Below are 24350 nucleotides of genomic sequence, written 5' to 3' on the forward strand. Positions count from 1 at the left end.
AAGTGGTTCCATACTTAAATGATTTGCATGTCTACATCATCACTGATTTTCCATGGATTGCCTAATGCCAAGCATGAAAATGAACCTGAAAATATTCCTCAAACATCACTTAAAGTTTCATGTGAATCAACATGCTACCCAATGAAAAGATATAGTTACTACTTTCAAGAATGAAATATTAACAAAGGGAAGTCTTCAAGATATTTGGTAAATTTAAAGAGATAAAAAAAGACATATACATATATAAATATGAGTATGAAATATCAGTTATAACTAAATATATACATTTATTTAAAAGTAGTATAATTATTTATAAATAATAAGAAATAGTAAAAGCAATAAAGATAATTTTTTTAGTGAATATTGGTCATATGCCAGATGCGGTTCTAAAATGTATAAAATCGAGTTTCAGACAGCTATTGTCTATAAGGAAATTCAATCCCAGGAAAGGTGAACGATTGAGGATTAGAAACATGGTCCCTTCATATAATTGTTCTGATTGTCCAACATACAAAGGTTTCGTTCATGTTATAGATACATTCTAACTGATGTAGTAGCTGAAGAGCAAGACAGAAAATTTCTGGCTTCCAGACTAATTGCTTTGGCAGCCAAAGAGAACTGCTGATAGCATTCATGGTCTGTAAAAAGGTAGGGAGTACTCTTTGTCTCTCTCGCTCTATCACTTGCTCTCTCTTTCTCTCAGTCTCTCTCAAACACAAACACACATCATACACACATATACACACACACTCACATATTCACTGGCATACACAACTTTTATACAACTATCCTATCACATTTGTTCAAACTTCAACATAATGCTATGATATAGTTTTTCAACAAACACTGTGCTTATCTGATTATGGCAGTAATATATATTCAATATGAAAAAAATCAAAAACTTAAAAAATAAAAATAATATAAAACATATCCATTACCTATACAGTATCTTCACTTCATCATCTCCCTCCCTCCTTTCATTTATGTACTCAAAATCAAAACTAAATAAACCGTAATATAAATGGGGCACACAACTTAGTTTATTTACTTTACTACGGAAAATATATTTGAACAAGGGCTATGTTTTACATATCTTTTTAAATCTTTCACAACATATAATTTAAATCTTTCACAACAGGGTCCTGCTTCCTCTGCTTTGCAAGGATACCTGCTTCCTAGGTTCCTTATGCTCAACTTGGGATCAGGGCATATGTTCCAATTCAAGTAAAATTTTCAGGATAAGTAATGCATATAAAAGATAAACTCAGTATCAATCCTAATGCTTTTTTTTTTTTTTTTGAGTCAGAGTTCGTTCTTGTTGCCCAGACTAGAGTTCAATGGTGCTGTCTCGGCTCAGTGCAAGCTCCACCTCCTGGGTTCAAGAAACTCTCCTGTCTCAGCCACCTAAGTAGCTGAGGTGCCTGCCACCACACCCAGCTAATTTTTTGTATTTTTAGTAGAGACAGAGTTTCACCATGTTGGCCAGTTTGGTTTCCAACTCCAGGCTTCAGATGATCTTCCTGCCTCAGCCTCCCAAAGTGCTGGGATTACAGGTGTGAGACACCATGCCTGGCCCCTAATGCCCTTTTATCAGGGCAAAATAGCAAAATGACATACCACAAACTATAAATCTATTATGTACTCTAATTTTCTAGGAAGTCTATCAGCTACATTCTGACTTTTTAAATATAAAACAATACTATCAGCCTCACTTATGTTACCAGTACTTGCTTAGATCTATAATCATGAACAAAATGAAATGTCCATTACGGAATTGGCCTTCTACAAATTTTATTGCTTCATCTGAAAACATCCCAGCAATCTGACAGAGAAATATTTATAGATTCAAAACTTAGCCAACATTTTTAATTAAAAATATTGTTATATATTATTAAAAGTAATAATTATATAATATATTGTCCTTATAAATAATTTCACACATAAGGATAATAGAATATTCAATTTTAGAATAAAGCATTTATTAAACAATCAATTCATTTTTTTCTTCCAACTCCCTTATGCTTAATTAAAAAAATACATAGAAAAGCAGAAAAAATTGTTCTTAATTTAAAATCCAGAAGAGTATTATTCTTTAATATCGATAGTCTAAGTATAGCTTAAAAATTTTTTCCTTCACTTTTCTCTGAAACTCCTATATATGCAACTATGTTATATAAAATCATAATAGGCTAATCTAACCAGTAGATTATCTGTAACAAAAGTGTTCTTTTCCTTTTAACGTTTGCTTGCATGTTTCTCTTTTACTTACAACCATCACCACTGCCTTCTTTGAATCTAACCATGTACCTGCAAACCCAAAAATCTGGATAAAAATATTTCCTCAAGCTATTCATGTCACAAATTCCAGTTTAGTGCTAGTTTGTGTTAGCCATGATTTGCCTAGTCCTGATTTCATCCCTGCATGGTATAGGCTCATGATTTTATACGGATTAAAAAAAATTCTGAAAATCATTTTCAGTCGTATATAACTGAATGATTAAATAACACTAACATTAAAGTGTCTCTAATTAAGGGAGGTCTGAAAGAAGTAAAGAACTGGGAGGAGGTGGGGTCCTGGCTTACACCTGTAATCCTGGCATTTTGGGAGGCCAAAGTGTGTGGATCACCTGAGGTCAGGGGTGTGAGACCAGGCTGGCCAACATGGCAAAACCTTGCCTCTACTAAAAATACAAACAAAAAAAATTAGCTGGGCATAGTGGTAGGCACCTGCAATCCCAGCTACTTGGGAGGCTGAGGCAGGAGAATCACTTGAACCTGGGAGGCAGAGGTTGCCATAGGCTGAGATCGCGCTATTGCACTCCAACTTGAGAGACAGAGAGAGACTCTTTCCCTCAAAACAACAACAACAACAAAAAGAACTGAGAGGAGACCTAGAGAAATAATGCATCATTGCGTCTGGAGGCACACTGGAGGATACGAGCATGGTAGGAAAGTGAAATATACACACAGAAAACTGATAAAATACTATACAAAAAGTAAGTTTATCTGCCATAATTCCCATTCCTTCAGTATTCCTAAGAACCGAGTCACTTCCAAGAGGAGAAATCTGATAAAGCTTTCTAGCTGTGGCCATAGGGTATTCATCTCTGTGAATATAGTACATTAAAGTCAGCCCCACCGTGCAGTATCACTTGACAAGTCTGAAATTCCATTGGTCTTCAGAAAGTTGACTATGTGATGGCCAATAATGACCTGATAATCTCATAGTAGAGGCAATGCATATACATTTATAAGACTAAGAGCTATAACAAGCTTGTGAAGAAAACCAATTTATAGCAGTACAGGTTCAACCAGAAGTGATTTCCTCTTTTAACTAAAATTACATTGCTAAAAAGTACATGCTTTATGGATGTTTAATGTGAAAAAAGACAGACAGTGAATACTTTCCTGCTCGGTGTAAACACTAAATAAGAATGAAAATGGCATGCCTTATTATATAAAGTAATACCAACACAATGATATGCAATCTACTCCTCTGGCACAATTTGAAAAGTGTTCTTTTACTACAGAGTCACATTCTCTTTCATTTCAGTGTGTTTTCGTTCAAAATAGCAGTTATTTATACATACCACTTTTTAAAATTCATTTTTAGGCTGCAGATTCACAGCCTCCATAAATGCCAAAGATGTGCAGTTAAATTGAGACACACTTGAAGTAAACACCGTGCTAACCAGCAATAGTGTTCAAGAGATTATGCTGCTAATTTTATGAGAGTGAATACTATTGTGAATTATTCTGCCAATCCCCAGTGAGGTTAATCTCTCACATTATTGAAGATTGAGAATGTCTTAATATATGCACAACTTGAACATTGTTTGGGAAAAAGCCAAACTAATTCATCTACCTTCTGATCAATCAGTTTAGCCAAGCAAAGCACAAAAGAAATTCACATCCTTTGCTGCCAGTAACAGCAACCAGTTTACAGGGCAACAATGGTGGGGAGACGTTTACCTGTCTGTGCATCATGAATGCCAAACAAATCTTGAATAAGAACAATGAAAAGTTAAAGAAAAAAAAAAAAAGAAAGAAAGAAGAATAAAATTCATTTTTCTTGAATAGCAAACTTCTAGGGAAGTAATTTTTTTCATTTTTTTCTTCTGTCAAATTAACATATTGTATATATCCTAACTCTCATTATAGGGTATTCAGAGATAGATTCTGCCAATATTGAAATATCTAAGACAGACACAATTGGGCCACTGCAAACATAATGTGCTAAATGGATACTAAGTAACCTGAAGATTAATTAATCTTTCTAAAGTGACTAGCTTACTATAAGAGCAAAACGCAGGAAGTCAAATATCAAATCTTCATTTTTCTATTCTTTCCAAAAAATAGTTGGGAAAATAATGCAATGCCTAAGCTACCAACACCAAACAACTTATGGCTGCTACTTTTTGACCCTTTCATGGGGTTAAAATTTGTTGTCTTTTTTATTTCTAGCTTTGTTTGAGACCTTTGTTCGCATATATTCAAGGGTTAGTAAATCCAGTTTAGTATTTCTTCCATAACAATTAAGCGTTTACCTAGTGAAAATAATATTCAAACAGAGGTCTTGCATTACATTTTCTACTAAACTGCATTCCTTCTACCACAGTGCAATCTTTATGAAGAAACAAAGGACTTCTGATTTCACTTTTGTAAGCTTGTTTTAGTTAATTATTACACAGAGATACTAACCTTTAAAAATAAACTAAAAATTAGCACTATTCACCTTTGTGGTGTGCCTTCTTTTCAATGTCATAACAAAAATCCTGGCTTGCTCTAAAGGTCAAGCGAAAAGCAACCTTACCATCGTCGTACTGGCCCAAGCAGATTTCAAAGAGAGTGCCCAGGACGATTCCCGAAGCTAAACACTTCCAGAGACAAAACGGTTGAAACATTTTCTGTCCAGGTTCAAAGCCAATCTGAAATAAGAGGTGGTAGAAAGAAACATTGACATGTTCATTAATCTGTTATAGGTAAACACAATTGTCACAGCACAGAAAAGCCTTAATGCCTCCATAGTTAATTACCTGTGCCACGCTATCCACTAACAAAGTAACATACTTGTTTAATGCACTGGAACTGTTTATCAACATCATTTTGCAGAAAAGTAATCTCCAAGAAAAGACATATTTTCTGTTACTTAATGTGCAAGCCAAGTAGGTGGAGAAGTTAACCTACTAATAATATCAGAAGCACGTTCTTTAATATCAAGGCCTTATGGATAAGTCAAATGTTAATCAATTTAAGTTACTAAACTTACGTTGTCTGCAGCATTATTTTACAACAAAGTTTAATATGGTAAGCCAGTTCTTAGTATCCTATATGAGAATTTCAATGAAAATTTTTCTTATGCAGTTAAGTAGGAAAGCCTATTATTAAAATGGTAATTCCTTTCTAGTAGAGTGATCAGAGATTGACTTAACTATGCCAGGAAGGAGTAAGGAAAATCTGTCAATTTTCACTACATCTGTTCTAGGAAGCATTTGGAGGCATTTCATTTTAATTATCTTGTTTTACTTTTCAATCTCTCAGTAAGTGGAAAAAAAAAAAAAAAGAAAGAAAAAGAAAACAACTGATTGAGAAATTAGTGGCCTGTGAGCACAGGAGAAAGTCTTATTGAAAGAATGACATGCTCACTTTCTTTGTAAATTGAGGAAATAATCCACACAGAATTGCTCAAAATGCCCCTGATTATAAATTGTGGCAGAATAGGGATTGGAACACTGTTTCTCTAATTCAGAGGTTCCAAACTCAAATGCCTACAGATGACAAGCAGACAAAGGAAAGGAATGAATTAGCCTAAGGGGACAATAGTGATGGTAGAGGCTACAATAAACTGTGCAATGCAAGGTTTCTAAAGAGACCAGCCAGTACTCAACTTCTGTCAATGATTGTTATGTTGGAATGCAAACCAATGTTACCGGGTCTTCTGATTTTCAAAGAGAAGGCAGAAATCCAAATTTTCATGTGATTTCCCTGTGTTTAGATGATTGTGCAATCTTCTTTATAAGACTAAATGCTTCTAGCACATAATATTGTTGCCAAGGTTCTCCAGTTTTCTCTCTCTGCCCAAGGTTCTCTCCACTAGACTAGCTGTGGATAAGGTTTATCAGAGTGTACAAAGGAATGATTTTAATTCTGCTTTTGTGTACACTTCATCCATTTTTGCTTCATTGACAAGTGTTTTATAATATTTGTCCAGTCGCATGTATAAATATATATAATGTATTATAAAATTAAAAGTATACGCTCTTTTTTTACGCTAATGGGATACACAGCTCTTGAACTTAAAAGATTACTGCTTTAGATCACACACATTTTAATATTAAGTCTATTATTTGTTTGTTTCTTTATCTAAGAGGAAAAGAAATAAGCCACCTTTTTTTTTGCTGGCCCTTCTACATTTTTTCCTAATCAGCAAAGTGCTTGGCTCCTGCGTTTATAATTTCTAGGGACAAATAGCTCAAAGAAGAGCTCATTATTAGATGCCAAGAGAACATCATAATCCACACTAACCGGCAGAAAAAAAGAGAAATGAAATTGACCAATGCTAGGGATTGTGTAGAGCAGCAGATAAGAACGTGGCTTTTTTTTTAAATTCAAGGCTTTCAACTTACTAGTTTTAGGATATTGAAGAAATAAATAACATCTTTGTCTCACATTCCTCATTATCAAAATGGACATAAAATAGTACCTACCTCATAAGATTGTCTTAAACATTAAATACGTAAGGGAATATAAATACATGCTTAGCACAGTGTACTTACTCACCGAGGAGTGAGTACTCCCTAAAGCTTAATATGAATCTTTCTGACTCCTCAGCATCTATGGAACCTCCGAAGTCTTAAACATAGATTAACTCAATCTATCTTTAGCAAGGGCTGTAAAGTAGATATTATTATCCTCATTTTGTGGAGGAAAGGTCAGGCTCACAGAGAATAAGTGACTGGCTCAAGGTTATAAACTGGCGTGTGTCTGAAGAGACTATAAAGCCTGTGAGTAAGACACCTTTGCTCATTTCATTTGCGAAAAGTACTGGAAAGTTTTCCAGAAAACACAGGGCTCAGAAGTTTTCAAGGGCTGTGGAGGTCTAGAATGGTCTGCTGTATTGCTTCCATTAAACTCTGAGAGAGAGACATTCTAGCCCTCTTCTCAAAGGACGATTTACACACATAATGGCTTCAAATCCTTTTTTTATTTGGAAAAATAAATATGACGACATTAAGAAATAAAACAATGCTATTTAAAGGTAAAAATATAAAAAGAAACCCTATACAAACTAGAAAGGATATATATCAGAAAACAAAACACAAACCAAAAAGGATATGTATCAGAAAACAAAATTAAAGAGAAAGCAGTATCTTAGCCAAGGACAAGAGGACATAGTTGTATTCCTGTGTGAGTCTTTAATCTGCCAGCTTGACTTAATTTGTACTAGTTTATAGTATTATTTACTCACAAATTATGGTATTTTCTTTTATTTCAGACTGAAGCTAATTCGGTTTCATGTGGTAGCCTCCAAGATAAAAACTACCTGATAGATCATTATTTTAAAATCATTAATGCCACTTCCATTACTATGCCTTCAGAAGCAAAAACTCTTGATCTATGGTCTGCATGTTTTTTAGAGGATTATATGTACACGTTTGAAAACAACACAGACAAAACTCACATAAAAATCTATTTAGAATAGATATAGCATTTACTACCCAGAGGAATGAGATGATCTTCGAGGAAATATCATACTTATTTGTCTTTGAATAATGAGAAAAATAATAATTTCTATACTTTTTTTACTCTTTCATAGATATCTACCTTATTTCCGAAGAAATTTCAATCTTTTCCATGGGTTCAATATTTACAGAAACCTGAAAGAAAGCTATGAGTCTACACATCAACCTGATATCCCAAACATATTGACTTAGAGAGAAAACCCAGTTTCTAAACAAAGATATAATGAAAAGGCACTTCCCACAAAGGGATGGTGTAAAAGACTTCAGGAGCATCAAGTTTAGTACAATATTGTGCCAATCCACTGACAGCCTAGAGTGGCGCTTCTGCAATCAAATTAATTGGAAGAGATCAAATGCTTTAGATAAAATATTGTCTTCATTTACAATCTCTAGAAGCACGAGAGAAGGTTGTATAGGAGCTGAATTTTAAAATCTTGCTGAGTGACCACATGTGAATGAAAAGCATGTCAAACAACACCTCTACAGTGGTGCTTTCCTTTTACTACAATTCCCACATCAAACTCTTTCCATGTTCCCCGAATACTAATTTTTACTCCAGAATTTATTGACTGATAATGTTATGTTCTAAAAACCCAAAGCATGTTTAATTTAAAAAAAAATTATAGGAGACCTTCAAATGAATTTATTATACATGCTTTTCAAGAGATAAATTGATATATTCAGTACTCTAATGTAGCTAATAAAGTTATCATTTTGCAGTCGTGACTTAGAAATAATATTCTATTGTCAAAATACTGGGTTAAAGTGGTTTTTTCCATTTATAATATTTCACGTAAGTGGCTTGCAATCCATGTGCAATTTATGATACATTTTCTTTAGGGTTAAGAATATTTTACTGCAATTATTCAAGACAAACCTAATGATTTCCAATTTCACCTCATTTGTATTTTCTGCAAGATAAAGTTTATATCTATTTCTCTGGCATTCAATGATCTCAAAAATTAATTTATCCAACAAGCACTTATGGAGGGTCTACTAGATTCCACTCACTCTTCTAGGCAGTTGGAAAATATCAGTGAACAAAACTGACACATTTCTCTGCTCCCATGGATGTTATATTCCAGCAAAATAAAGATCGACCCACAACAAACATAAATAAGTTACGTAACATTTTGAAAACGTAATAAGTGACATGATAAATAGCATTTCAAAACTGTATATTGTCAGTTTGCAATAATTTCCTTTCAGCAAATGAAGTAAGATTACACAAGGCAACCAAAATGCTATCTGATAAAATAACTGAATAAGAACTTTACGATTAAAGTGTAAGTATTCCCACAATCCTGACAGCATCCTTGATGGTATCTACTAATCTGAATACAGATTTCTGTTCATCTCTTGGAAGAAGAATAAAGGTCTTTCACTGCCTTTCACTTTCAAATATAAATCCAAAGCCTGGAAATACACAAAGGTCTGTTCTTTTTCCATTTTTCCCTGTTCCCTGCGTCTTGGGTGGTCGCAGTGACACATGGCAAAAGCAGCCAAGGTTGACACCAAAGCAGTCTTAAATACATTTTTGACAATGTTAACTATACTATTTATTTTTTAGCCTATGTCTTTGACTGCTATGTGAATAAACACTAATTTTCTTGAGATATCAAAGCTTGGAGCACACCATCATTGCCTTGATGAGAAACCTCAAACCAACACACAAGCATGAGTGAAGTGAGTTGTATGTATGCAATCTGCCCTTCAACAGATTGTTCAGCCAAACTACTGGTACCCCCGATCTGTAACAATATGTGGATAGAGCTAGAAAACTAAAATTTGTCACTGCTCTGTATTCTGTGTGAGAAACATATGCTACCTACCTGCTGGAATAAAGCAAACTTCCCTTCAAAGCAACCTCAGTTTCAAACTGAAAACATGATGCTTTCCAAAGTCATTGCATTTCACCACACCAAATACGAATTTCTTAAAATGACTAGCTAAAAACGTGTTTTCCCCCTCAGCATGGTGGTAAATAATAATGTCTTCATCACTACAGAGAGTATTTATTACTCTTCAGCATTACCAGATGAATCAGCTTTTCTTTTTTAAAAATGTGTAATATGAACTTTAGGAAAATAAAATTTCAGAGAGACTTTCAGATATATTCCCTCCTTCTAGATCGCATTATATTTTTCCTTACTTAATATACATGTTTAAGTTGATATATTCATTTATAAAAATGTATTTATATTTATTGATAATTTTATAGTACATTTATACATAATATATTTGTATATAAATTTGTTACATATTCACATATAAAATGTACATAAAGAAGTGTATATTTTATTTAAATTTACTTTAAAGATAGGTAGATATTGATATTATCTTACACTTCTTTTAAAGTTTGCAATTTAAATTCAAGGGGGTCTGTTGTAGCTAATCTGAGTTAAGGATGGAAAATAACCAATGTTTTTATAAGACTTGGTGAGGTCCAAGGCACCTCTCCCACCTGGTCCAGCTAAATCAGGCTTACTAGATCTTTGCTCGGGCTTACAGTTTTTAACATGTTACTACATCTGAATGTGCCTTGATTACGAACCTTAAAATATGTGTTAATTTGGCAGGGTGCAGTGGCTCACACCTGTAATCCCAGCACTTTTGGAAGCCGAGGCGGGTGGATCACTTGAGGTCAGGAGTTCCAGACCAGCCTGGCAAACTTGGCGAAACCCCATCACTACTAAAAATATGAAAAATTAGTTGGGCATGGTGGCACATGCCTGTAATCCCAGTTACTCAAGAGGCTGAGGCAGAAGAATAGCTTGAACTTGGGAGGCAGAAGTTGCAGTGAGCGGAGATTGCCTCACTGCACTCCAGCCTGGGCGATAGGATAGAGCAAGACAAACTTCATTTCAAAAAAAAAGAAAATGTTGATTTGCTGTCCAGGTGCACTCTCTTTCTACATACAGATTCACCCTAAACATTATGGGATAAAATAAACTTGATGAAAATGATTTTTAAAATGAAGAATATAAATTCTTAAGAACTAATCTTGCCATCACTTCAATCATTTACAGTGTTTTACATTGCAGTCTTAAACATTTTAAATATATAATCAACAGTTGTAAACATTAAATGAGATTAATTTAACTCAAAATATATTTCTCAAAACCACATGAAACATGTAAGTCCAAGCTCAGGCATTCTTATTCTACAGCCTTTGGTGGGTTCTTGGAAAATTCAAATCAGTATCTTAACATGTTTGGTTGAGTCTATTCATTATTAAATTCTGGTTTTAATAATAGAACTTTAAATAAAAGACGGAGGAACACTGGTTTTCTGTTTGGGGAACACTACTTCTCAAGAAAATAAATGACTGTATCAATATAATTAATGTGTCTAATTTATGTTTAAAGATTGTGTCTTCATGGAAAAAACTAACATTCAGTTTAGTCAGTAACAGATACATGTAAAATATTATAATAATCTAGTCATACTACTTGGTTTAATAAAATGTGAAGACACCAAAATGTTTTTAAATGCATGGAAATTTGATCTCTATGTTTACTATTGCTATTACATGGAATATTCTTCTTAGTGTTTATATATACAGTTACTCAATACTTATTTTATATTTAGTGCATGTCAGACACTCAGCTCCTAGTATAGAAATAAATTGTTCAATTTGCTCACAATGACTTTGCAACTGAGCATGCACCATATTTCATATTTTTTACCTAATATACATTTCAAGGTACTTTAATAAAACAATTCCAAATTAGGAGAGAAATTAATTTTAACTGCCAATTTTATGAGGTTTCCATTCAATCCATGTTTTTGAAACTTCCATCTAGATGTTAGTCTTTTATAAATAAATTTCTCACAATTTCTTAGAAAAGTCATGGGATAAAGCTTAGTTTGAAAAGAGTGAGAAAAGTAGAATAAATAAAAAAGAAGCCCAAACATTATTTCATCCATGGAGTGTTTAGCTTAAAAATATAACCAAGTAAATTTAAAATGGACTTTTAATGCTCAAGCAACTGTATGCATAATTTTAAAAAGAAGCTTCAAAGAGGGTTCTGTGTGGTGCCATTCCCTGGCACAGAAAAATGATTCTGACTAGTATTGTTGTTTGATGAAAATTATAGATTCTAAGAAACACAAATAATAAGTAAATGAGTATTTCTCTAAGGCAAATTCATCAGCAAAAAAAAATCGAAAAGTGTTAAGTTAGTCAAGAGAGATTAAGCGTAAAAGTATGAAAATGCCAGTGACTTGTATGATGTAACATAATACAAGTCCTGAATCTGGAATGAGAGTGCCTTGCATTGTATTCCCCCTTTTGGAGGGCTGCATAAGGGTAAGCCAGTGAAAACTTGTGAGGATCAGTTTCAAATTAGCACAATACAATCCATTGTATTATTCTGTAATTAACAGATTAAACTTTTAACAAAAATTAAAACTTAAGACTATTCATTTTTTCATTCATAACATAAGTGTTTATTAAGCATGGATCCTGGGTAAATTATTTTATAAGATGTACTGGCTACAGCTTTGTGAGAAAAAAATGAATGAATGAGTAACAAATAAAGAAATAAATAACAGTCCATATGGAGGTTTCAGTCTAACAGAGTGTGGCACTTAAAGTACCTCAAAATAAATCAAATCCTTATAAAATCGTGTTCCATAGATCAGGGGTCTAGTACTGGTCCATGGCCTGTTAGGAACCAGGCCACAGAGCAGGAAGTAAGTGGTGGGTGAATGAGCAAAGTTGCATCTGTATTTACAGTCACTCCCCATCACTCATATTACTGCCTGAGTTGCACCTCCGGTGAGATCACTAGTGGCATTGGATTCTCATTGGAGTGCAATTTCTATTGCAAACTGCACATGTAAGGGATCCAGGTTGCATGCTCCTTATGAGAATCTAATGCCTGATGATAGATTTGTCATTGTCTCACATCACTGCCAGATGAGATCATTTAGTCATAAGAGAACAAGCTCAGAGCTCTCACTGAGTCTACATTATGGTGAGTTGTATAACTATACCATTATATATTATAATGTAATAATAGAAATAGAGTATATAATAAATGTAAATCCTCACAGAGACTATCGAGATATTTGTACATATATATTTATAATAAAATAATATTTTGAATTGTCAAACAAATAAAATATATGCTTATAAGAATAAAATGCTAATATACTTGGAAAATAGGAACCAAATCTCAGCCTGTAAATTAAAATTTATGGTTTATATACAATGAAAACTATTTGGGCTGTTTTTGTTTCTGTGAATCAATTAAATAAATCTTTTCTCAAATTTAAGCTCTCTGTCTGAGTATACTAACATTGGCAAAGCCCTCTGTATCCTAAAATAATGTCTATTTTAATATGTCTTCATAGAGTAAAGGCATTAAAAAACAGTGAACATAAGCCACTAAATATTATTTTAATTTTTTGTTGAAATTACTAAATTAATAGAAAGTGATAAAAGTACTTTTCTAAGAATTTAACAAAACAAAAACAGAAGATTGAGCAAAGTACATGTGGAAATATAAATTATAATTTTATTCAACTTTATTAATACTCTTGTCTAATTAGGCAATAATTACTTTAAAAAGTAATGCTTTCCCCTTAGAATTACTGCGGAAGTTGAAAGGTTCAAGTTTTTAATTACTACTCACAAAGCCTGCAGTGAAACTTTCAAATCTATGAAAAGTCTACTATTTTACATATTCAGCAAGATATTTAACTTAGAAAAATATCTTTAATAAGTCCAAAATTTCATTGAAATTAACAGCAAGAAACTTGTGCTTTCCTTTCCAGTGTCAGAGATGAGTGGAATAAATAAAAATCAAGGATCTTTTGTGGATGAAAGGAAGCAGAAATCTTAAGATTAGAAATTCACTAATGTGATGCCCATGGGCAAAGATGAAATCAGGTATTATAGGTGATTTTGAAGTTGCAGTTTTAATAATGATAAAGGTATAGTGAATGGGAGAATTGAAGCAGAATGAATTTCATACCATTGCCCATACCAGTGAACTCATCATGCATTTGAAAAATATACTCTGGGCATGACATGGTGGCTCACACCTGAAATTTTAGCACTTTGAGAGGCCAACATAAAAGGATAGCATGAGGCCGGGAGTTTGAAACCTGGGCAAAATAGCAAGGTCCAATCTCTACAGAATATATAAAATTAAAAAATTAGCTGGGAGTGGGAACACACCCACTCTCCAGAGGCTGATGTGGGAGGATGGCTTGAGCCCAGTAGTTCAAAGTTGCAATGAGGTATGATTGTGTCACTGTACTCGAGCCTGGGGGACAGATTGAGAGCCTGTCCCAAAAACAAAACAAATAAGCAAAAAAGTATATTCCACTAATACTTTGTAAATGGGGGTGTATGAAGATTTTTTTAATCAGATATAATTGCGGTAGGGTACGTGTATTGCGAAGTTTGTTTGTGTGTGTGTGTGTCAGGTTGCATATATTAAGTGTAAGCAGCACAGTTATTTCAGGAAGGGATCATAAATGTATAAGAATCTAAGCGTGCACAATATACTGTAAATAAATAAGTAAAGCTGACTTAGAAATAATGGGAGCCCTGAAGACTTCATTGAATTTAAACTTAGCAACTTTGCAGAAGCCTAAATGTATTTTTTCATCTTCCATTTTTTAATCTAAAAGATAAAAAGTGTCTAGAATTTAATATAAAATTATGCAATTTAATTGCTTCAATTAAACTATTCTTTAGTGTACAGTGACAGCCAAGAAAACACACCTTTTTGTGCCATTGAGACCAAGCTGCAATAGTTTAAAACCTTGGGCTTAAGGATCTGTCAGTGAAATGAAAGTAGTATGATCAGAGCTGTATCTCTGTATGTATTTAGGATCACTGTAACGTCATCACTTCCAAAACTTCTTTTTATAGCCACAATCTTTGAGAATTCTCACACTTTAGAGTGTCTTCCTGCCTAGAAAAATCTATCACAGTAATATATGCAATCACAATAAAGATGATATATGATAATGCGGAGGATATACTAGGTGAAAATTTTAGAACTGCTGTCGCTCAGGATTTTCTCAAAAGAGAAATATTCAGAAATATCATGTAGTTACTTTACAAAGCAACCTATATAAATAAATAACATATATAAATAAATATATAGACACACATGTATTTATATATGCACAAAGGGTTTCTTGAATGCCTATCTACCTTTAAAGTAAGAGTGCATTTTGAGCACAGTCATCACCAACACAAATTTTATTCTTGCCTCTTGTGTTGATTTATGGTTTAAATTTTGTAATCATGTGAGCGATTATTAAAATGATACCAAATGCTTAAGTTAAAGTCATTTGGATGACATTCATCCATGTTTTTTATGCTCTTTTGAGTTGAAGGGAAAGTAATAGAAAATCCTATAAACTAGCTTATGGTACTTTCTACTTACTTTTTTTGATGAGCAACACTAAGATTGGCATTTCAACTTCCAGTGAGGGTGCTTGTATGATAATCAGTTAAGCATATTGCTGCTAAACTCAAATTTTAAAAATAATTAAAAAATAAGATATAAATGATTGAAAGCATGAGAATTGTTCTCTATATGTTTTCTAATTTTTAATAAATTGAATTAAAAATAAGTCTTCCCAAGTGAGTTTTAGACATTACCCCTTCAAAGTCATCGTTTATGTGTTTATGAAGGTGAAAGTGAAGGGATCTATAGTATTATATTTGAAGAAAATATAACTTTTTAAAGTAACATGACATCTATATATGTCAGGAAACAATAATGATATGACATTGAATAGATATAGACATGACGATACAATTGATACACTTGTTTGAAAGTATTACTTAACAAGGTCTTTGTAAAGCTTGCTTTTTTTAAGAAAAGAAAAAACAACAAAAATATAGTTTAGTTGTGTAAACACGTGAGGAAATGTAAAGGGAGGGATATGCTTTGGTTGTGTCCCCACCCAAATCTCACCTTGAATTGTAATAATCCCCACGTGTCAAGGGTGGGGCCCAGATGAAAATAATAGAATTATGGGGGTGGTTTTTCCCATACTGTTCTTCTGGTGGTGAAAAATTCTCAGGAGATCTAGTTTTATAAATGGGAGTTCCCCTGTACAAGCTCTCTTGCCTGCCACCATGTAAGACATCACTTTGTTCCTCCTTCGCCTTCCGCCATGATTGTGAGGCATCCCCAGCCATATGGAACTGTCAGTCAGTTAAACTTCTTTCCTTTATACATTATACAGTCTTAGGTATGTCTTTATTAGCACCCTGAGAACAGACCAAAAAAGGGAGAGAAAGAAGGTTGGAGAAAGGAGAAGCTTGCTAGCGTATTCAAGGAAAGCCCTCTGAAAATGACATTTGAGTTGAGACCTGAATAAAACAAGAGACACTTTAGAGAATCCCGTAATAGGGAAGCAGGCATACCACTTTCAATGGCTCTGAGTTGGGAGCATGCCAGTCATGGATAAGAAACAGGAAATAGGCCAGATTAATGGGAAGGAGGGAGTAGCACTTGAAAGATGTAGCCAACAGGAAACTGAGAGAAAGGAGATGCCACTTACTGGAATGTGTTCCTCGCTGTTGGGGGGCAGCAGATTTGGAGTAGAAATGAAGAAATTGGCTTTAATTGTTCAAATGAAGTTTGAAATATCTATTAAACTACCAAATAAAGATGCCCCATAGCTTGATATGAGTAAATCTGGCAGTCAGGGTAGACATAAAATTGCCAGTCATGAAATGAACATGGAACTAATATAGGCTATGTATGGAGGGTGTTCAAAGAGAGAAGAAATAGGACTTGCATATATTTGGAGGTCAGAAAAATGAAGATACATAGCTAAATAGATAAGAAGGAGTGAGAGGGAATGCCTGAAGCCAAATGAAGAAAGGATTTCAAACAAGAGAGAATGTGAATACGTCAAGTGCCACTAATCTGTTGAGGAAGATAAGGACTAAGGATTAACTATTGTATATTTGTGAAAAAGAAGTCATTGATGCCCTTGAGAGGAGTGGTTTCACTGGAGCCCTGGGAACAAAAGCCTGACTAGATGTTTTCAAGAAAATAGAGTTCATATAATTTTTTGGTGTGTTTCTTTTTTAACTATGCAAGTGAGCAACAAAATGCAGAGACAGGAAGATAGTGGTGACAATTAGTCCATCAACTTGGCACATGTATGCACTTTTGTTAAATATAGAGCTATTACAAACAAAAGTAATCTATTAAAAAGTACAGACCAGACAAAACAGGAGAGGGAATGGGCATACCTGCACGGTAAGAGAAAAGTTTCATCAGAAGAAATTAGTTCCTCTATACACTGGTAATTAACCAGAGAGAAGGTCCAGGATAGGTGGAAATTTGGGGATGGGAAAGATGTATTGGAGCTTTGAGGATAAAGAAAACGTACAAAGGATTCCTTTGAAAAGTAATGGTGTAAATTAACTGGCAAAATGGGACACAGTTACTGCATAGCGATGATGGATCAGTTGATGCTTGTTTTTTCTTTTATTCTCCAGCCACATTAAGCTGTTGGCATGCAGGATTAGAGTATACAAACTCCAACTAATTTTTTTTTTTTTTTACATTTTGTTTTCTTTAAAATACCTTTCTTTAAGTTCACCTATTGCAATATTTTGAATCTTATAATTAAATTCTAAATAAACATGTTCATGGGTGGTAATTACTTACAACACTTGAATAGTCGCAAGTAATGATACTTCTCTTTTCCTTCTGTGGTATTCACCACCACTTTAGCCTGAATAACTGAACTAATACCAAGTTCTTGAAACACTGGCATAAACTATTCATCTAGCACTGTGGGTCTGTCCATCAGCACAAGCCACTAGTAATTCAGAAATTGCTCATTTATACAATGACATTTATTGCATATCCTGAGAACAGACTAATACAAGGAGAGAAAGAAGGTTGGAGCAGGGAGAAGGTTGCTAGGGTATTCAATGACAGTCCTCTGAAAATAAAATTTGAGCTGAGACCTGAATAAACCAAGGGACATTTTAGAGAAGCAGGAATGCCACTTTCAATGTCTCTGAGTTGGGAGTATGCCAGTTTGGAATACGTTGGGAATATGTAGTGATGAGAAAGGTGGTTTTTAAAACATGGCTTAAACTATATTAAACAAAATTATTCAGCTGTGTTTAATACTTCTTATATGTAAGAATCACTTTTCTTTTCATACATTACTTTTCCATTTTTTATAATGTCTGAAATTTAAGGGCACTTTCTCAGAAAGCCTCTTATGTATGCAGGTAGGATAAGAACCTGTCTGATATAATCTCCTAATTTTGAAAACTAAATAGCTACTCATGTGTTTGTACACAGTGATGTTTTGTCAGAAGTTCTTAACTGAGTAGTCAAATTTAAAGAATTCTAGCAAAATTAAGCTCATAAATCTTTCTAATTCTTCTCTGTTAACCCATAAGAAAATAGAAGCCCAGAGAAATTAAAAGATTTGTTCGGGATTTGCTTGATAACAGACTAGGGTGGATTTAGGATTTTAGGCTCTGAATTGCTCAATATGTAAATATTTGCTTAGGGAAAATCCCAAACCCCAGCATTACACAATATATCCATGCAACAAATCAATCTATCCATGCAATAAACCTTCACATGCAGCCTCTGAATTTATAATTTAAAAATAATCAAAAGCAATCATCTATGAGGAATAAAATTCTGAGATATAATAAGACTTTGAAGGTGACATTAGGCTTTGTTATTCAGATTTTAAAAATAATTTTTTTCTGTATCGTTTTAATTTAAAATTTTAAGCTGTGTTGTGGTTAAATGTACGTTACATATAATGTACCATTTTAGCCATTTTAAGAATACAGTTTAGTGGCTTTCAGGACATTCACATTGTTGTATAGTCATCACCACGATCCAACTCCAGAGCTTTTTCATCATTACAAACTGGAACACTACTCATTAAATAGGCACTCCACATTAAGTCCTGCTTCCAGCCCCTGCTAACCGTTATTCCACTTTATTTCTCTATTAATTTTACTATTCTGGGTACTGTATATTAATGGAATGATTAAAAAAAATTGCACTTTCCATGGAAAAGTGTTTGAAGGGATTCAAAACTGAATTATTTTATCACATTTTAGATGCAATTATAATTACTGAGCATCACCATTTTAGAAGGAGGCTTAAATCAATGTATTATGTTTAAATCTTCAATCCATCTGGAGTTAATTTTTGTTTAAGGTAAAAGGAAGGCGTCCATTTTCAGCTTTCTGCATATGGATAGCCAGTCTTCCCAACACCATTTATTAAGCAGGGATTCCTTTCCCCATTGCATGCTTTTGTCTAGTTTGTCAAAGATCAGATGGTTGTGGATGTGTGGCATTACTTTTGAGGCCTCTGTTCTGTTCCATTGGTCTATATCTCTGTTTTGGTACTAGTACCATGCTGTTTTGATTACTGTAGCCTTGTAGTACAGTTTGAAGTCAGGTAGAGTGATGCCTCCAGATTTGTTCTTTTTGCTTAGGATTGTTTTGGCTATGTAGGCTCTTTTTTTGGTTCTACATGAAGTTTAAAGTGGTTTTTTTCCAGTTCTGTGAAGAAGGTCAATGGTAGTTTGATGGGGATAACATTGAATCTACAAATTACTTTGGGCAATACGGCCATTTTCATGATATTGATCTTTCCCAATCATGAGCTGGAATGTTTTTCCATCTGTTTGTGTCCTCTCTTATTTCCTTGAGCAGTGGTTTGTAGTTCTCCTTGAAGAGGTCCTTCACATCCTTTGTTAGTTGTGTCCCTAGGTATTTTGTTTTCTTTGTAGCAATTGTGAATGGGGATTTGCTCAAGATTTGGGTCTCTGTCTGTTATTGTATAGGAAAGCTTGTGAATTTTGCACATCAATTTTGTATCCTGAGACTTTGCTGAAGTTGCTTATCATCTTAAGGAGATTATGGGCTGAGATGATGGCATCTCCTAAATATACAATCATGTTGTCTGCAAGTGGAGACAATTGGACTTCCTCTTTTGCAAACTGAATACCCTTTATTTCTTTTTCTTGCCTGATTGCTCTGGCTAGAACTTTCAATACTATGTTGAATAGGAACAGTGAAAGAGGGCGCCCTTGTCTAGTGCCAGTTTTCAAATGGAATGCTTCCAGTTTTTGCCCATTCGGTATGATATTGGCTGGGGGTTTGTCATAAATAGCTTTTATTATTTTGAGATACATTCCATTGATATGTAGTTTATTAAGAGTTTTTAGAATAAAGGGCTGTTGAATTTTGCTGAAGGCCTTCTCTGCATCTATTGAGGTAGTCAGGTTTTTTTGTCTTTGTTTCTATTTCTGTGATGGATTACATTTATAGATTTGTGTGTGTTGAACCAGCCTTGCATTCCTGTGATGAAGCCAACTTGATCATGATGGATAAACTTTTTGATGTGCTGTTGGATTCGGTTTGCCAGGATTTTACTGAGGATTTTTGCATTGATGTTCATCATGGATATTGGTCTGAAATCATCTTTTTTAGTTGTATCTCTGCAAGGTTTTGGTATCAGGACAATGTTCTCATCATAAAATGAGTTAGGGAGGATTCACTCTTTTTGTATTGCTTGGAATAGTTTCAGAAGGAATGATACCAGTTCCTCTTTGCACATCTAGTAGAATTTGGCTGTGAACGAGTTTCGACCTGGACTTTTTTTGGTTGGTAGGCTATTAATTGCTGCCTCTACTTCAGTCCTTGTTACTGATCTGTTCAGGGATTCAACTTCTTCCTGTTTTAAACTTGGGAGGGTGTAAGTAGCCAGGAATTTATCCATTTCTTCTAGATTAACTGGTTTATGTGCATAGAGTTATTTGTAGTAATCTCTGATAGTACTTTATATTTCTGTGGAATCAGTGGTGATAGCCCCTTTATCATTTTTTATTGCATGTATTCGATTCTTCTCTCTTTTCTTTTTTATCAGTCTGGCCAGTGTTCTATCTATTTTGTTGATCTTTTCAAAAAACCAGCTCCTGGATTTATTGATTTTTTGAAGGTTTTTTTTTTGTGTCTTTATCTCCTTCAGTTCTATTCTGATCTTAGTTATTTGTCTTCTGCTAGCCTTTGAATTTGTTTGATCTTGCTCCTCTCCTCTTTCAATTTTGATGATAGGGTGTCAAATTTAGATCATTCCTTGCTTCTCATATGGGCATTTAATGCTATAAATTTCCCTCTAGACACTGCTTCAGATGTCGTCCATAGATTCTGATATGTTCTGTGTTCTTTCTCATTGGTGTTGAAGAATATCTTTATTTTTGCCTTCATTTCATTATTTATCCAGTTGTCATTCAGAAGCAGGTTGTTAAGTTTCGATGTAGTTGTGCGGTTTTGAATGAATTTCTTAATCCTGATTTCTAATTTGATTGTACTCTGGTCTGAGAGACTGGCTGTTCTGATTTCTATTCTTTTACATTTGCTGAGGAGGGATTTACTTTCAATTATGTGGTCAATTTTAGAGTAAGTGCAACGTGGTGCTGAGAAGAATGTACATACTGTGGAGTTGGTGTGGAGAGTTCTATAGATGACTATTAGGTCAGCTTGGTCCAAATGTGAGTCCAAGTCCTCGATATCCTTGTTAATTTTCTGTCTCACTGACCTGTGTAATATTGACAGTGGAGTGCTAAAGCTCCCAATATTATTATACAGGAGTCCACATCTCTTTGTAGGGAGTTAAGAACTGGCTTTTTGTATCTGGGTGCTCCTGTATTGGGTGCATATACATTTAAAATAGTTAGGTCTTCTTGTTGCATTGATCCTTTTACCATTATGTAATACCTTCTTTGTCTCTTTTCATCTTTGTTTAAAGTCTGTTTTATCAGAGACTAGGATTGCCACCACTGCTTTTCTTTGCTCTCCATTTGCTTGGTAAATCTTTCTCCATCCCTTTATTTTGAGTCTATGTATGTCTTTGCATGTGAGATGGATTTCCTGAATGCAGCACACTGATGGGTCCTGACTTTTGATTCAGTTTGCTGGTCTGTGTGTTTTCATTGGGGCATTTAGTTCATTTAAATTTAAGGTTAATATTGTTATGTGTGAATTTGATCATGCTGTTTTTTTGGCCATTAGTTAACACCATTAATGCCAACAGTCTTAACAATTTCGTACATTTTCCAGTGGCTGGTACTGGCTGTTCCTTTCCATGTTTAGTGCTTCCTTCAGGAGCTCTTGCAAGGCAGACCTAGTGGTGATGAAATCTCTCAGCAATTGCTTGTCCATAAAGGATTTTATTTCTCCTTCACTTATGAAGCTTAGTTTGGCTGGATATGAAATTCTGGGTTGAAAGTTCTTTTCTTTAAGGATTTTGAATATTGGCCCCCAGTCTCTTCTGGCTTGTAGGGTTTCTGCTGAGAAACCTGCTCTGAGTCCAATAGGCTTCCATTTGTTGGTGACTTGACCTTTATCTCTGGCTGCCCTTAGCATTTTTTTCTTCATTTCAACGCTGGTGAATCTGATGATTATGTGCCCCGGGGTTGCTCTTCTTGAGGATATCTTTGTGGTGTTCTCTTTGTTTCCTGGACTTTAATGTTGGCCTGCCTTGCTAGGTTGGGGAAGTTCTCCTGGCTAATATCCTGAAGAGTGTCTTCCAACTTGATTTCATTCACCCAGTCACATTTAGGTACATCAATCAAAGGTAGATTAGGTCTTTTCAAATAATCCCATATTTCTTGGAGGCTTTGTTCCTTTCTTTTCACTCTTTTTTTTCTAATCTTGCCTTCTAATTTTATGTCTTCGATCTCTGATATCTTTCCTTCTGCTTGATTCAGCTATTAAAACTTGCTTATGCTTTGCAAAGTTCTCATGTTGTGTTTTTCAGCTCCATCAAGTCGTTCATGTTCTTCTCTAAGCTTGTTATTCTAGTTAGCATTTCATCTAACCTTTTTTAAAAGTTCTTAGTTTCTTTGCATTGGGTTAGAACATGTTCCTTTAGCTCAGAGAAGTCTGTTATTACCCACCTTCTGAAGTCTGCTTCTGTCAATTTATCAAACTCATTCTCCATCCAGTTTTGTTCCCTTGCTGGTGAAGAGTTGTGATCCCTTGGAGGAGGAGAAGCGTTCTGGTTTTTGGTGATTTCATCATTTCTTCGCTGATTTCTTCTCATCTTCGTGGATTTCTTCAAGGACCTTTGGTCTTTGAAGTTGGTGCCTTTCAGATGGGGTCTCAATGTGGATGTCCTTTCTGTTGATGTTGAAGCTATTTCTTTCCCTTTTTGAGTTTTCCTTCTAACAGTAGGGTCTCTCTGCTACAGGACTATTGGAGGTCCACTCCAGACTCTGCTTGCCTGGGAATCACCTGCAGGGGTTGCAGAACAGTAAAGGTGGCTGCCTGTTCTTTCTTCTGGTATCTTTGTCCCATAAGGGTACCCGTGAGATGTCAGCCAGAGCTCTCCTGTATGAGATGCCTCTTTGGATATACAGGGTCAGGGAACCACTTGAGGAGGTAGTGTGTCCCTTATCAGAGTTCAAGTCCTGTGCTGGGAACTTCCGTTCAGAGCTGCTGGGCAGGGATGTTGAAGTCTGCTGCAGCGGAACTCACAACCACCTATTTTCCCATGTGCTCTGTCCAAGGAATGTGGGGCTTTATTTATAAGTCCCTAATGTGCTGCTGCCTTTTTTCAGAGATGCCCTGCTCAGCAATGAGGGAGTCTAGTCACAGTCTGCCTGCAGAGACATTGCTGAGCTGCTGCAGGCTCTTTCCAGCTGCTGTGTAAATGTCCCTGCAGTTTTGTTTACATGGGTAATGCTAGAACTGCCTCAGTAGGGGTGGACTGCTTCCGTAATGGTGGACTGCCTCAGTAACGGTGGATTGCTTCGGTTATGGAAGACTGCCTTGGTAATGGCTGATGTCCTTCCCCAAATGGAGATTTACCGTGTGGGTCAAGCTCAAACTGCTGCAATGGCTGCAGAACTCTCAAGCCAGTGCATTTCAGATTGCTGGCCTTTATGGGGATGGGAGCCTGAGCCAGATCCCCTGACTCCCTGCCTTTGGTCCCCTCTTTTTCAGGGGAATGTGCAGCTCAGTCTTGCAGGCTTTCCAGGCACCAGTTATAATGGCTGCCTAGATTTGTGCAGGTTTTTGTGCTAGAAACCTGGGGCACTTGTCGGCCAGATCACGGGAGAAGCACAGTATCTGAACCGGAGTGCCAGAGTGGCTGAAAACACCCCTGATCGCCTCTGTTGGGTAGGAGGGGAATCCTCCAGTCTGCTGCACTTCCCAGGTCAGGCAGCACCCCATCCTGCTTTGGCTCACCCCCCTTAGGCTACACCCAAATTCTAAATTTGAACTTTTACCATATCTTTACAGCTTAATTTTGAAGCGTCATTTAAAAGTCTGTATGAGTAGAAAGACATGATAAAGTAACACACCCAGAAATGTCCAAAAGTAGTTCATATTTTTAAGTAGGTAGAAAATCTTTTTACTCAGCAAAATTTAATAAAAGATGAGACCTTTTCTTAGAAGCCCTACATAAAGTAGAAGAGCCACTGTGTGTTTGACAGATCATCTGGTTTTGCTCTTTTGGTGAAAAGATATATTCCACATCACTCTGAAATGCTTTCTATTGACCTCTAGAGCCCTAACCAACTGTCTTGGAATGAGTGTTAACATTT

The 24350-nt window shown here is 35.1% G+C and overlaps 1 protein-coding gene across 10 annotated transcripts in view; it reads right to left on the minus strand.

Moving 5' to 3' along the window:
- The window catches only part of PCDH15 (protocadherin related 15), an 819037-nt gene extending 813791 nt beyond the window's left edge, over positions 1–5246 (minus strand). For 4 of the 10 annotated variants that reach the window (XM_032245632.1, XM_032245630.1, XM_032245629.1 and 1 more), the window contains exon 1: positions 4814–5246. In XM_032245632.1, coding sequence (XP_032101523.1) covers positions 4814–4904 — 91 coding nt within the window. In that variant the 5' untranslated portion in view covers positions 4905–5246. The remainder of the gene's footprint in view (positions 1–4813) is intronic. The other 6 variants (XM_032245634.1, XM_032245633.1, XM_032245636.1 and 3 more) reach the window with 4 other exon arrangements.
- Positions 5247–24350: the final 19104 nt, after the last annotated feature.

The sequence above is a fragment of the Sapajus apella genome, unplaced genomic scaffold (assembly GCF_009761245.1).
Source record: "Sapajus apella isolate SASKATOON/1434 unplaced genomic scaffold, GSC_monkey_1.0 scaffold58, whole genome shotgun sequence".
NCBI classification, from domain to species: Eukaryota; Metazoa; Chordata; class Mammalia; order Primates; family Cebidae; genus Sapajus; species Sapajus apella.